The sequence below is a fragment of the Gopherus evgoodei genome, chromosome 1 (genome assembly GCF_007399415.2).
Source record: "Gopherus evgoodei ecotype Sinaloan lineage chromosome 1, rGopEvg1_v1.p, whole genome shotgun sequence".
Lineage (NCBI taxonomy): Eukaryota > Metazoa > Chordata > Testudines > Testudinidae > Gopherus > Gopherus evgoodei.
The window spans coordinates 136,247,073-136,262,182 of record NC_044322.1 but is presented as its reverse complement, the minus strand read 5'-3'; the positions used below and the strand labels follow the sequence as shown (position 1 = coordinate 136,262,182).

Sequence of the window (15,110 nt, the reverse complement as noted above, 5' to 3'; positions counted from 1 at the left end):
GGATGAATTCCACCACTGAAGGACTATTACATTTTGGAATCAGACTGCCATATAATTCATGCCATTCAGTATAGCAGGCTATTGTACAAAGAGGCACAATAAATTCTGCTGAGTGATACAGCTCTAACAAAAATTATCTTATTAAAGTTGTTTGTTATGAACTCTTGACAGTACCTAGATAATGAGATCTTCTCAGGAACTTGTTTATATGAAAACCCACTAAAATCTAGTGATATAAATTAGCAGTTGAAGCAGTTGTGGTATTATAATAGCTAAGAAATAATACATGCAACAAGCATTTAATTATATACATAGTGAAAACCTTTGAAAAAGCGTTTGTTTCCTTGGTTTGAAGTTTTGTTTTTCTTTTCTAGTCCATCTAATTCAAAACCAGCGTCAATTTCAACAAAATGAAATTTGGCAAGTAATTAGACCATAGAAAAACATAATCCCCAAGGGATTTTCCAAAAAAAAGTTACAATGCCGAGAGATTAAACTTTGAAAGCCATTAACGTGCATGGTCAGCAATCAACTTCACTGGGGATTTTGAATACATATTAATGTACAAAGTACATATCCTAAATCAATAAAAATAGCCAATAGATAATAGATAATTTTTAAAAGATCTGAAGTTTTCCTTTATATAGTTTAAATAGTCTTAGTATATATAATATTTGCCAACTTTAAAAATGTTATTTCCATATATTGTGCATCTCAAATACGTACCTTGCAGACCCAGTAATGATTAGATAATATTTTTCATCCTTGCCTAAATCCCCAAAGCACAGCATGTAGGGAATGTTCATTATTTTAAACAAATTATCAAAGTTAAGGCTGATATGCATGACGAATGACATAAAGGGGCAAGCAGAAGGGACTTGGAGCCTTAATTTTCCCCCTGTTTCCTGGATTTCCTGTAGCTGGTTTGACACACTGAACATGATATTTAAATGCATTTAGTATTTTTATGCCTTTGTTGTTCTTGCCTACTTCATCATTTATGGAAGTAACATACAGCCTTGCAGACACTGTGAAGTTGTATTTTCATTCAGTCTAACATTGCCTTTCATAAATGCAAATCGTATACTATGCATGGCAATAAAATGTGAAGAGTAGAACTGGTTGTCTCATCTCAGTTTAAACAATGTAATAAAATAATCATCCAGATCAGCTTGCCTATTCCTTTCAACAAGTACTCAGTGAGGAAGGGCATTGAGTTTTTTGTTTTGAGATTTTGGGGCCAGATTGTCAGAAAGGCTCGGCCACTATTTAGGAACCTAAATGAAGAGGCAGGATTTTCATAAGAGCCCAGCACCTGGTAGCTCACATTGAGAACCAGACATACCAAACCCGTGAAAAAAACCGCAGAAATTGAACTTGTTTCAAGATTAAATGGCTGGAGAGTTTCTTGTTTGGCTTGTTGCTTGTTGCTTCGTTTTTTGATCAGCTCCCAGCAAGCAGGGGCAAGTGTGTGTGTGTGTGGGGGAGGAGGCGGACGAGCAGGGGCAAGCAAGGAGAGAGTCAGGGGTGCACAGTGGGCCCATCACAGTCCCAGGCTGCCGGGGGAGGAGATCTAGTCACACAGACTGTTGGGGTTCTTAGGGATTGGGCTGTTTTGGCCTTGATTTGAAATGGGATTAGCTTGATTTTTGGTTTACTGTGAAAGTCGGGTGCTTATTTACTGCGTGAAAGTTGGCAACTGTACTGAGAACATGCTGGGTACTCTTGAAAATCCTGCCATTTCATTTAGGTGCCTAAATAGGAACTGAGCCTTTTGGAATATCTGGCCATTTACTCCAGTGCTGAAACTGGAGCTATTAGATTCTGAGATCGTTTGAGCATGTGAATACCCTTCAATATTTTCTTTTCAAGTATCACAATTTTTTACAAAACCTTAGTTTCAGAAATAAATTGCCAACTTAAATGAAATAAAATATGCCAGAGGTCATGGGGTTTGTTTTTATTCCTTATTGCTCTTTAACAGTAGGAACTGTAATTGTGTTAACACACCATAAATATTGAACGAGAAAAGATCCTGCCATTCATCTCCATTTAGATATCCAAGTTCATGTGCATACACGTAAACTGTGGGGAAAACAAATATGTTTAATTTGAAGTGTATATTACTTCTGTTTTCACTATTAATGGTCTAAATTTCTATGGATTTTTAAATCAAAAGATCTCAAAGTGCATTTACAAAAACAATAGGAATACAAACATTTATTAACTTTAACTTGTGTAGAATCAGCACCTCAGTGAGATAAGAAAGGTATAGCATAAAAGTATACTTCAGCCACCCTGCCTCTGTAGAAAACATTGCACAATAACATTGCATAACCGTGTAGGACAAGTGAAGATGTAGTTTACTTACAGTATCTACACATGTACGCAACTGAATATTGATACAGTATATGTGCAGTTCACATATTTCCTCAAATTATGGTAAAGACAAAGGGGAAGATGCTTAGCTGGTGTAAACAGCAACAGTTCCATTGACTTTAGTGCAGCTACAACTATTTATAGCAGCTGAGGATCTGCCCCAAAGTGTTTAAAAATATTTAGTGCTTTGGGAACGACTGCAAATTACATCTTTCTTACATTACAAATACATTCTAAAATTGCAAGTAAATTAATTCAGGGTTCATATTAAATCATAAAAGTATTCCTCCTTCAGGCAATGATCCATAGTCCAGCTGTTGGATTTGCAACGTCCTTCACACAGCTGTTTCTCTCAAGCTAGACAAAAATTACTGCTACCCTGATTTTTTTTAATTGGAAACTGAATAACGTTCTTGTTCACAGAGATAGGAAATAAGTATTGCTTAGTCTGCATATCAGCAGCTCTTATCAGAGAGAAACACCATGAGCAGAGCGCATGTAAATGTAGAGCAGATATTTTACAGAGCTACAGAACAGACTGGATGAACTTAAAAATGAGGGTTTACAAATTATTATAAATGACAGAATTTATCTTGTAGACATTAAAGTAAATCAGAATGTGGGAACTGGGTAGTCAGATTCACTGAGCTAGAATAAACAGGCACAATGAAATGCCGTTTTGCATCAGCAGTGGAGGAAATACATCCAGATACATATTGAGAGAGACAAGAAGTTTGCTTTTTTCATGCAACAAAGAAAAATATCGCTCTTAAGTTGTGTAAGTGCCAAAAAATTACTGTTAATAACCATAATAAATTAGGCATGAAGGTCTGGTAGAAAAGCAACTACTGAGAAATAGTTTTATTGTATTGTATTGTTTTATTGTATTGCTGGAAATTCATTTTGATTGTAGGCTAGAAGGGAGCACTTAATCAGTGAAAATGGAGTTCATAATTAGGAATTGCGGTGAGAGATTTCAAAGTTTTGTTGTTCTAAACAATACAATTACATGTCAATTTTATAACATATTTATACCAACTTTTTAAAAAATATGAATTTGCAAACTGTGTGTAGTTTAAAACCAAAACAAAAAAGTTTCATTAGGGAGAGAAGGTGGGAGAGGTAGTATCTCTTATTCTACCAACTTTTGTTTATCCAATAAATGGAGATGAATGGTTAGTCTTTTCTTGTTCAAGATTTATGGTATGTTAACACAAAGCCAATCCCTATTGTTACAGAGCTGTATAAGCTTGAAATCTTATCTCTCTCACCAACAGAAGTTAGTTCAATAACAGATATCACCTCACCCACCCGTGTCTTCTAATATCCTGGGACTGACACCGTTATAGTACTGCATACAACAAGTATAATTGACTTCTTAATGTTAGATGTTAATTTCATTTGGAGGGAAGCCCTTGAGTGTATAAACATTAGGCATTTGGTGATTTGATGGATATGAAGATTGTGGCTCAGGTACCTTGATCTCACACATGGGAATATGCTGAGGCCACCTGAAGTGATTACTTACCTGTAATTTAAATTCAAGATGAGCCTCTGTATATACCCATGTGTGGGATCAAGGCACCACAAATGGGAATGTGCAGAGGCCCATTAAAGAAGAGATGCTCTTTCTTTTTAGTTAGGTTATTGTGTTATTCAAACAATCTTCTTCTTATACAAATTATACTTATTAGCCAAAGTTTTCAAAGCTAGGCATCCTAAATCAATTGTTAGGCTCCTAAATCCATATTTCAAAGGTGCTGTGCTGCCCAAGTTCCCTTTGACTTCAGTGGCATTGGTTGGTGCACATCCCTCCTGAATACAATGCCAGTTAAAAAAAGTGCCTGACTATAAATCTAGAAGTGAAACATTTTGGAGTCTAGCCTCGAAAATCTTGGCCGTTACATATGATAAGGATAACAGTGTGTCAAACCTAGTGATTCAGGTTTTTAATTAATAGGATTTGGTTTCTAACTAAAAAGTGAATATCTTAAAAAGAGTGTATCCCCAGTAGTTTGCCCAAATGATCATGTGATGGGAAACTTAGACATATGTGGCACAGAATATGGTAAAACCAGAAAGATTTCCAGATTGCACTGTACATGCACAATAGGCACGATATGGCACCACATAGAGCATTGTCGTGGAATCAAAGTAAAGGATAAGGACCAACTGTGTCATCTACACTAATCCTTAATCCTTCCCGTTACCTGGCTAATCTTGCTCCCAATGTTATAGTTACTGGCTAATTGTTGAGTGGAGTTTTCACCACTTCCCTTGAGGAGACTCTTCATCGTCTCCTTTAGGAAATAACAATCAGAGATAAATTTTCTGTAATTAATTACTCCATATCAAGACTACTTGGCCCATTTTAACCCTCCCCCCCACATCCACCCCATCTCCCACACATTTTTATTAGAAGACCACAGATGGTCTTCGTTGATGTATAAACAACAAAGAAATGTAGATTTTGACCCCAGTAACTACCATAGATATATATAGTTGTGTGAATTGTAAATTAGAGCACCTGTTGCTATTATTTGTGACATCATACATAAACTTTGTAAGTAAATGTTCAGAAGTGACATACACATTCGAAAAAGGATATCCAGCTATAGCTGACCATTGTACCTAAACAGTAACCTAAAGTAATCCTAAAAGTGCAACTTCCACTGAATTATAATTTTCTCCCTTAAAAGTGAACTGAAATACTTTTGAAATAAATATTCAGTGCTGTTTAATATACTAAATCATGAACAAAACATGGAAAGTTAAGGCCTAGTTCTGCCATACTTTACGGAGGCTGTCATTGCTCATACTAAAGTCTGTGGGATTTCTTATGAAAATACTTTCGATGAAAGGAAATAACAATTTTTGGAATTTCTCCTAGAAATTTAGAAATATTTCAGTTACAAATTCTTAGGCTTTGTCATAAAACCAGAAAGTTTCAAAATTTCCATGAAAATTTTAATTTCCAAAATGCCTTTTCATTAACAAATAAAATAAAGGGAAAGTTTTGACCATTGCTATTAAAAATAAGTAAGAGGATGTTTAAAAGTCAGCCCTTATACTTACCTGCCAGCTCATGATTTTAGGATTCAGTGTTTCTCCAGCAAGAACTAGTGATCCAACTGGCATCTGTGGTAGAGTAAGGGAACTCCAGAACTGACCTCACGTCTGACAAGATAAAAGCCTTTCCATTTATTTTTTATTTATATTAGTTTATATTAGAATTATTTTAGTATTCTGGCATCTTAAACGTGTTAGAGTATGTATTTGAATTTAAGTTCTCCTCTGTAATGAAAAATGCTTCCTCCTAAACCACATTCTAATTTTATATCATTTTTCTTCTCCAAAAAGCAATTAGTAATCTTTTATTTAAAAAAAAACTAGTAGGTTTATGTTCATTAGAGATGGCAAACAATAATAACTGAACATTGCATGTTTGAGGAAGGCAAGTATATGAGAAACCAATGAATAGTACTATACAGTATCAGCAAGTGCATTCTGCCATCGTTCTCTATTTTTGATACTGCATTCAGTTACTATGGCATCTATTGTGATCTCATAAACAGGATCGTTGCTGAATGAGCAGCAGGACAAGAGGAAGTCATTGCAGGATGTATCCATTTTAGGAAGATGCACTAGAAAACATTTGAAAAGTAATTGAATATGTAGGCTGTCAAACTTCTGTGTTTTTTGTTTGTTTGTTTTTAGAATGGGGAACGGGGAAGGTTTCCCCAAGTAGGATAATAAAATATGTGAAACAGAATAACATCTTTCATGAAAAATATGGGCTATAGATAAAGCTGTTGGCACAAATTACAAAGAGAAGGAAATGATCAAAAGGAAGTAAACTACTAAGCATTCATTAAAGAATCTACCAGTTAACTTGGTATTGATCCCAAGGACTCTCTTTCTTTTGCAGCAGGTAGTAATACTACCAACAGATTATTCATTAGTACAATATATATATATAATTTCTTGTTTCTATCCTCCTAGATACAGATGACTGGACTCGTAGGACCAGATTCTCCTCTCACTCCTGATTTACACTCATGTAACTGTACTGAAGTTAGTGGCATTACACCTGTATAAAAACAGTGTGAGAGGAGAATCACATCATATACTTCTGTTTTTAGGCTAGAAATTTGTGATACCTTATCTTTCTAGTAACCTGCTTCTCTGACCTAATTGGAAAGTAATGGTTTGTAATGTCCTAAACTATATCTCATCCACCTGCTGAAATGCTGCTAAATAAGATTTATTTTGGACAAAGATGACCGTTACTTGTTCGTGTAGCTACTACAGAGTGGAACTTCCAGTATATTTTAAAAAATGATCCATCTTGCATTGACAGCCTGGCAATTCATAACCAAGGCAAAGGGAAAAAATGTCAATCCAAAAGAAGTTTGTTGTTTTGCCGATAGCCTCTTTCTGTGATGCGAAGGAGCAGTAAAGCTTTGAAGTACTCTCATATGACTGGAAATGACTGACGCTACTGAAATTTATCAACAGTTGAGAAAGGTCCGGGTGGGAGGAGAGAACAATAATGAGTTGAATTCTCCTTGCACATACATTGTAAAACTGGAGTAACTCTGCTGAAATCAATAGAGCTGGTCGAAACTTGCGCCAGTGTGAGAGCAGCTTTTCTCATCTATTTTGTTTTAAGAAGTTAACTTTGCATCACTGGACAAATTTGTGTTTGAGTCTCTCTCTCTGCATCTGTTGGCAATTATCTAACTCTGTTGGGTTTAGGATACTTTAAAAATAGATATTTGGTTTCCCACAATTCTGTTTCCCTTTCCGCCCTACCTCTTAGAGAAGGGACTGCTTGCCAGAAAAGAAAAGGGGGTTGGTGTGGGGTAAGTGAGTTTTGATGATCAGAGACCACAACAGACTAGAATGTTTTAATATGTATTTATGTTCATTAAAGAACCTAGAGGAGTTTTAAACATTCTTGTGTTAGTAATGGTCTTTAGCTCATAACTTTAACAGCATATCCTGTTGATTTTCCTCCTGTTGGTTGGTACAAATAGGTTATATTTCAGTTATTAAACCTCAGCATATTTTTCTGGACTCTCCACTTAATTTTAAAAATAAATGAATAAAAGTATTGAACAATTTTTTTTTTGCTGGAGACACTGACATTTTACCACCTAAAATTGGCAGTGATCACCAGACCAGAAATGGAAATTGGCAGGTACCACTGGATGTACAGGAGTTCAAGGCCACACCAGTACCATCTTGTGCCAGCATTGAGAGGCAGTATTAGTCCTTTGGGGATTCAAGGTAAATAAAGAGTTGGGGTGAAACCTAAATGGAGAGTTGAAATACAGTAGCACATGATTTGCAGTAGCTGTAACCTTTTTAAAACTGTTTTTCTATGTTTCTTAGTCAGTTAGTCTGATTTTTCTCATGATTGCTTGAAATAAACTTTAATTTTAATCTGTTAGTATTGGAAAGGCAGTAGCTTGCAATTATAGATGTCTTTCTGTTAACTGTATTGCCAGCAATCATTTCAAAACTGGCAACTGCCAAGGCAGAATAATCTTGCTGTATATGCATACCCAGTCAAACTGATGATGATATAATTTATAATCCATCAGTTGGCTTTCATGTCCAAAGAGAGCAATACTCAGTGCAGTGGGTCTCCGATCAAGTGCTTCTTTGAACACTATTTCACCTAATAGCTCATTTTCTAGCAGCGTGTCTGTGAGTGTATGTAATGTGTATGATGTTTTAAAGAAAGACTAAGGCCAAGATTTTCCAAAGTGATTAGTGATTCTGCATGTGTCAGATTTTGGGTGCCCAACTTGAGTCACTAAAATGGAGGCCCAATTTTCAGAGGGTGAGCGCTCAGCACTTTGAAAATTCCCTTTGAAGTGTCTCAGGTCAGCAACATGCAAGGTTGTTTTACCCAACCAGCCTCTTCCCTGGATGAAGCTGATCTGTTTAATCCGGTTCAGAGACTTGAGCGCTACATTTGGAGAAAATTCACCAAGTTCTCCACTTAGCCCCTTCCCTTATATAACCCAGTGGCCTGGTTCTTTGGACCTTAAAATGCTCTATCTATGGACGCCTTAGTCTGTATGCTAGAAATGGATGAATATTTTTATTGTCAAATTGTATATTCAAAAATATTGCTTAATTAGTCATGTATTATTTGGTTGATCAGGGCTATTCTGCTCAGCTATGGAGGGTAGAGGGAGAGCTTGGTACCGGTAATACTACTTTGCATTGTTAATGGCTCTTCATTATATTTCTTACAAGTCGAAACAGTACTGTTGCATAACTTCCCAAAGAGAATTTAAAATGCAATGGGTTGGCAATATTCTGAGGTACCTTTTCAGATCTCCACTTCAGCTAATGCCTGAGTCTTAGAGTCACCAGACTGACCTTTTTCTTGCTGGTTGTGAGCCTGCTACCCAGATTCGGAGAGAACGGATTCGGAATGGCAAGGTATATATAAGAATATCTGATGTGGACTATTATCCAAAGTCCCAAAGGGGAACCAATAGCTAAATACATACAGAAATCTTCTAGTTATGCTCAAAGTGATAATACTATGTATGGAATCATTTTAAAACCATTTTGGACATAATGGTTTAGCCAGACTTCACAGATTTATCTGTAGTGCTTATAGTGCCAAAAGTGGGCAAGTTCTGTCTAGTGCTAGATCTGAAGTGGCTCAAGACATCTGTTTGTGATTGCAAAGTCTCTGAGATGTGGTGATCTCTGATGTGTTCTACAGATAATGTGGCTACTAAAGCTCCTTTTCCTTGTCACAAGCTCAGCATTCAGTACAAATGAGATCAATCTGTTTTATATACTGGTGCTAAATTTTAAGAAGCCCTTGTTTCCATCAGAGAGATTTTTTCAGATCAAATGTTGAAGAATATCAGAGGCAAAGATCATGATTCACTAGTTCAATGCTTATCTTAGCCATCTTTTACAAGCTTATGCATCACCTAGTCATTTGTCTCTATACTTTAGAAGAAGTAGCCAAAAGATTCTGTAAATCTTTACTCAACTACCTGAGTGCAAAATCCTTATTACAGTGGTAGCTGTCAGCCTATATCATTGAAGGAAATCCTCTTCAAGAACCAATGATCAGTGCCATCCAGAAGCTGGTTGAATTAGGAGGCCTGCTAAAATACAGACATAAACTTTTAGCTTGGGAGTGCTAGGACATTTCTGGGGCTTGTCAACGAAGATTTGAAGGTGCAAGAGGTCCTGGGCGTAACCTGAACAAACCAGAGGCTGAAAATGACATTTTAATGTGGGAAACTCGGTTTCTGATTACTCTGATGTAAAGAAACCTGAATCTCTCCAGCTGTGCTATGCAGTAGAAAACTGAGAATAGTAACAGACCAACTACACTGAACAAGGCTGGAACAAGGATACCAATCTCTGTGCCAATGATTATGAAATGCTCCTCCTTCCCTTGAAAGAGGAACATGATCAGAACAATGGATGTTTTTCATTTCAGAGCTGGTACAGGAATCTCCCGTTTTGGATTGCACTGAATAGTGTATTGGAAAACACTCCCAACTCTACTAACATGTAAACTTTCTTCCTAGGGCAACCTTCCTTATCTCCTCTTTCAGTGTCGGTAATAGGTGGCGGTAGGAGAGCAAACTTTGTTTCCCTTTAATATTTTGCTGCTTTCACTAGATCTCCACATAAGCAACTATCTGCCCCCTTGGATCTTTAATTAATCAATTAAATGCTACTTTATTGTCCATCTTTCTTTAAAACTCTTTGTTTAAAGCTTGGCACCCTTGTTTTAAAATGAACATTCTTGTGGAAATTCTTCCAGATGAATTGGGTTTTTGTTTGTTTTAGGGTGGTTTTTCTTTTCCTAGATTTCTTCCTAAAAATATTAGAGTTTTTTGGGCCAACTTTAGATAGGCATAAAGACACGAGAAGGTGCACCCTCCCATCAAGATTTAAGATAATTCCATAAGGATGCAGGCTGTCTCATGAGCAGGGGGGAAATTTGCAAAGCATCTACCTATGCACACACTTTCACCTTTTGTTGGTTCTATGATGGGCCAAAGGTCTTTATAGTGGTGGTTTTTTTTCCTCTTATTCTGTATTTAGGTAAGCTATTTCTCTAAAGACCTCTTAGTTCCAAATTGGTACTGAAAGGCTGAATTTGGCTTCTGAATCTCAGATCCACTGGTCTGAAAATCTCTCCCTCCTCCGTTTAAAAAAAAATTATATTTAAGTAGGAGTCTTACTGGGGAGAGAGAATCTGTTTTTGTTTACTTCCTTGTAGCTAAGGAAGCATCAACTGGAGAAGCAGTTGGTAGCTGTGGTTGACATCCAGTGCGACAGTCTTATTCTGCTATTGGATACTGCTGGCATTGATGCATTGTGAGGTGAGTTACCACTTCTAGACTGGGGGAATCTAAGATTCAAAACTCAGATTTTACAGGTAAGATACTAACCTTTGATTAAAACACAAACATTGTTAAAAATAGTTGTTCTTTTTTTCACAAGAAAACCCAGGAAACTCTAGTTCATGCAGGGTGAAATTTACAAAGGCTCCTAAGCAGTCAGTGGAAGGTAGGTGCTAGCTCATGTGATCACATTTGTAAATCTCACTGGGCTTCTGTCTACCTCTTTAGATGCCTAAATACGTTTGTAAGTCTGGTCCGGTGTCTAATTTGTTACACCTTTTGGCTTACAGTTGTCTAGATAAGTCAGCCAAGCCAGCAGGCCCTAAAATTGAGAGATGACTTGTATGCATGAGGAGATGGGTGGAGATCAGGGTGAGGACAGAGAATAGAAAGAGGGACTATTTTAATAAAAAATATGAAATGGCAGACTGATTGCATATCCTGTGTTTTGTGTATGCTGTTCATGTGCGGCCTCGTGCAGAGTTGGACTGAGACTGATAATTTTTGCCAATGGAGTGATTTCAGATTAATGCATTCTGCATATAGATTAACACCTCCACATACAAGAGTCCTTGGAAGAAATGTGTGCTGCAAAGTACTGGAACAAATCTGCAGGAGGAATTACTGACAAAGTTTATATCAACAGAGCTCAGACTACTTTTATCAAGGAAGTTCTTTTAAAATACTGTAGTGATGCAATGATTAATAGGAGGTTGTATTTTCAGACATAACTGATAGTGAGAGAAATGAATGGGAAAAGATCCATCATTATGGACCCAGTTAAGACTGTTCAAAGCAAATTATCTCTTAAAGCACAAGTTGACCAACTTTCTCCTCTTCAGAGGTGGTACAGAAGTGCCTTGCTTTGAAGTGCATTGTCTCATGGGCTGGAAAGAGTTCCTGTCTCTTCTGTTGACAAGAAATGACGTTGTTGGACCTTCATCTCAGGCTGACCAAACTGGAACAAGAGAACAACTGCTCTTGGCCTATTGTCTCATGTCTCACAGTAATTCACAAGGACTTCTGTTCTTTTTGCGGATACAGACTAACATGGCTGCTACTCTGAAACCAGTAGCTAAATCCTTGGTGTTAGGTATCATTAGCAGCCTAGAACTGATGCATGTAACAAACATGGCATCAATGTTTCATATTTTATTGATCATATTGCCTTAAAAGAGGCCATCTTCTGAATACCTATAAACTGAAGGACCATTTCACAGAACTGGAACTGCATCAAACTGATTTAATTTGGAAGAATGTGCATTTCTGTCTTCACTATATATTCATAGGTTTTCACACACATCCTCTGCCAGGGCAGAATCTTCCCCAAAGTATTGTTGTGACTCCTTGATCTTCTTGAAATAATATGTCTGACACTCTGGCTGAGAAGGTTGGACACCACTGAACTAAACCATGTTGGTTCTCCAAAGTAGTTAGTCCTTATTGTGAGTTGGTTCCTTTTAAGCTTGAAAAGTAGCAGTTAGGCTGCAACAGCAGCTTTTTTTATAAGCATATATGTAATGGATAATATTGATATGAAATACCTAGTACCTGCAGCAGAAGGTTAATCCTTAGTGCATCAGGCCTCTTAGATAGTTTTATAATGGTATGCACAGGCAGTGCTCTTTCAAAATACAAAGGGGCCTAAACTCCTCTTCTTATAATATGCAGTATTATAGGTCCAAGTCCTGCAAAGATTTATGAACATGCTACGTATTAATCATATGAATAGTGACATTTGAGTTCACCGTTAGCTCAGCCTGTTTTTCTGCAGTTCAGTTGCACTCCTTGCTCTAGTACCTAAGCAAGGATTTTGGCTTAGTGTATTGAGTTAAGTTTTTTATAATTTTGTTTGCAAAATTGAAATTTAATAGGACAAGGTAAGAACAGAGCATAGGCCTTAACAGAGGCTTACAAATAATTTTTAAAAACTACAATTCTAGGGCTAAACACTGATTGTCCCAAATAGAAAAGGTCAGAGGAGAAACATTCAACACACACTTTTGATGTATCATTGTGGTGTTAAAGATTTTCCCTTGCAATCCCCTATGTTGCCACAGATCATTGACTCCTGCTTTGGGTGATGTTCCAACATATGCTTTGCTGATAATATCACATCAAATGCAGATGGTCACTGGATGTTCATGGCTGGGAGAGGAGTTGAGTACATTTCATTTTGTCTATGATAAGGCACCAGTACATGCAGCTCCCTCCCCCCAGTTATCTTGCATACTTTGGGGTATAAAATGCATTTCACGGAGTGAATAAAGCCTTTATGGTAGAGATTTGCAAAACCATGCCATATAGTGAAAAGTTAAATTAGCACTTACCTTCACCAACACAGATTCTGTAGTCTAGTGAAGGTCTTTAGTGACTGAGACACAGCTGGCATTTTTCATGCTGGGGCATTAGTCAAAGCAGATGATACCTAGATACCAGGGAAATAAGAGAAAAATGTGAATAGCCTGATTGTCCTCCCAGATTGGTATGTGAATTGGGAGTAGCTCCACTGTAATAAACAGACTCTCTCACGTTATTGTACATAGGGTAACAATTTAAAATGTGACCCCCTCCCCAATTCCCCCCCCCAGATTCTTCCCACCCTGTTTTGTTGAAAAAGTAGCTAAGTGTCTGCCTTTTAACCCAGTGTTCAGCACAGTAGATATCCCAAACTCTGTTGCCCGTGCAGGAGCATCCATGGAAGTGAAACTTCATGAGTTTATTACCCAGGAGAGTTGGGCAGAACTACATGGAGGGAAGGAATGAGGTGAGCAAAGGGAGGAAAAACTGTGGAAAGTAACAGGATTTAGAGAAAATGGTAAGAGAGGGCAGCAGATTGTTCCCTGAAATTTGGAGTTTTCCATCCCTGTTTCTAATTGTTCACCATTCCTGGGTTTTTGTTTCCTTCTTTACACTTATATGCTTTGCTATCACTTCTTTATGCTTGAGTTATGCTGGGGCACTAGAATAGCCTGGAAGGAAATTTGAACTTCAGAAGACAAGCACTGCTTTCCTGCAGGTGAGATGTTGGCTGGCAAAGGAGCAGGCCAGCAGATATTACCCTGCCCACATCACTTGGGTCTCTGTCTGACTCTGAGTAGTCAATGTCTGCTTACTCATCAAAACCCTGAAATTTGAGAGCTCAAGATCCTAAGGACAAGGGCAAGCGTAGTGTCATCAACTCACCCCGTTGAGTCCACAATACGGCAGGCCGCATTGTCCCTATTAGAGAAGGTGTAATCTTGCCCCAACCTTACCTCAGCAGGGTGTGTTACAGACTGAGAATTGCTGTCTGAAAGTCCCTCCCCATTAATTCTACATTTCCTTGCTTTTCTGGATTTAAATCTGGTACACCTTCACAGGGCTGAAAGAGATTTGGCCACACAACTGCCATGGGCATTAATGGGAATTGTGTGACTAAAGTCTTGCACATATTCAGTGGTCTGTATATAGTCTCCTCTCCTAGATATTTATGGATATATTCATCACAGCTCAAAGAAGAAGAATTATATGAACAACCAGTATCATCGCTGAGTTTTTAAGTATAGGTTCATCCTTTACCAGTTTCCTATAACTGATAGTTTCCAAGAGACTACAAGAGAATAGTTGGTTCCTGTTCTTTCTCCTCTAATTGTTTTTTTCCTTTAGTAAGAAATATTCAAGGTGAGGTGTGTGTGTGTTTAATAGCATTCATTCCCTAGAGAATAATCTCAGTCCTTGTTTTAGCCAGCCTCCTTCTGAGTGTGTGTTAAATCTGTAGCCAGGATCACAAGCAGCTCTGGGCAAATCACTGGGCTGTTATTAAGCTGCCTCCATGGCAACTTCTGCTCACAAGCCTGAGGACAAAAAATGTTTTTATTCTGCTGAGCTGAACAAAAGATTCTAGTGATGTTTTAGACAAAATGGCCATTGAAAGCCAGATGCATTGATGTGTATTTGTAATGCCTGGTTTATATTTAAACTGTTTTACACTGCTGATGTGCTGGGGTGTATAGAGTGCTAAAAATTGTATGGTATCTGTGTGCAAAGTAAAGACAGAGCAGAATTTGTGCCAAACAGATTTTTTTTATTAACATGTTTTTAATAAACTTCCCAAACCATACTAAATACTACAACATTGTTTACAGGATATGCAGCTTCAGCAGCAGAATGTGTTATCAACTTAGTCTGCTTATTTCATATTTATTTACAAATTTGCCACTGCTTTTCAGTTGTATGGTAACTCACTGCCTACTGATTCAGAAATATAGCAGAGCACAAAGCAAACTGCATCTAGAAAGATCAAATTCTCCAGGCCAGATTCTCAGCTGCTGTAACCTGACA

General features: G+C 37.5%; 1 protein-coding gene across 6 annotated transcripts in view; it reads left to right on the top strand.

Annotated features, from left to right (window-relative positions):
• Positions 1–15,110, top strand: part of GPM6B (glycoprotein M6B) — a 140,162-nt gene that overhangs the window by 104,776 nt on the left and 20,276 nt on the right. For 3 of the 6 annotated variants that reach the window (XM_030573168.1, XM_030573159.1, XM_030573177.1), the window contains exon 2: positions 7,552–7,671. The exons of the other annotated variants lie outside the window; for them this stretch is intronic. In XM_030573168.1, the coding sequence (XP_030429028.1) occupies positions 7,552–7,671 (120 nt within the window). The remainder of the gene's footprint in view (positions 1–7,551; positions 7,672–15,110) is intronic. 6 annotated transcript variants of the gene reach the window in all.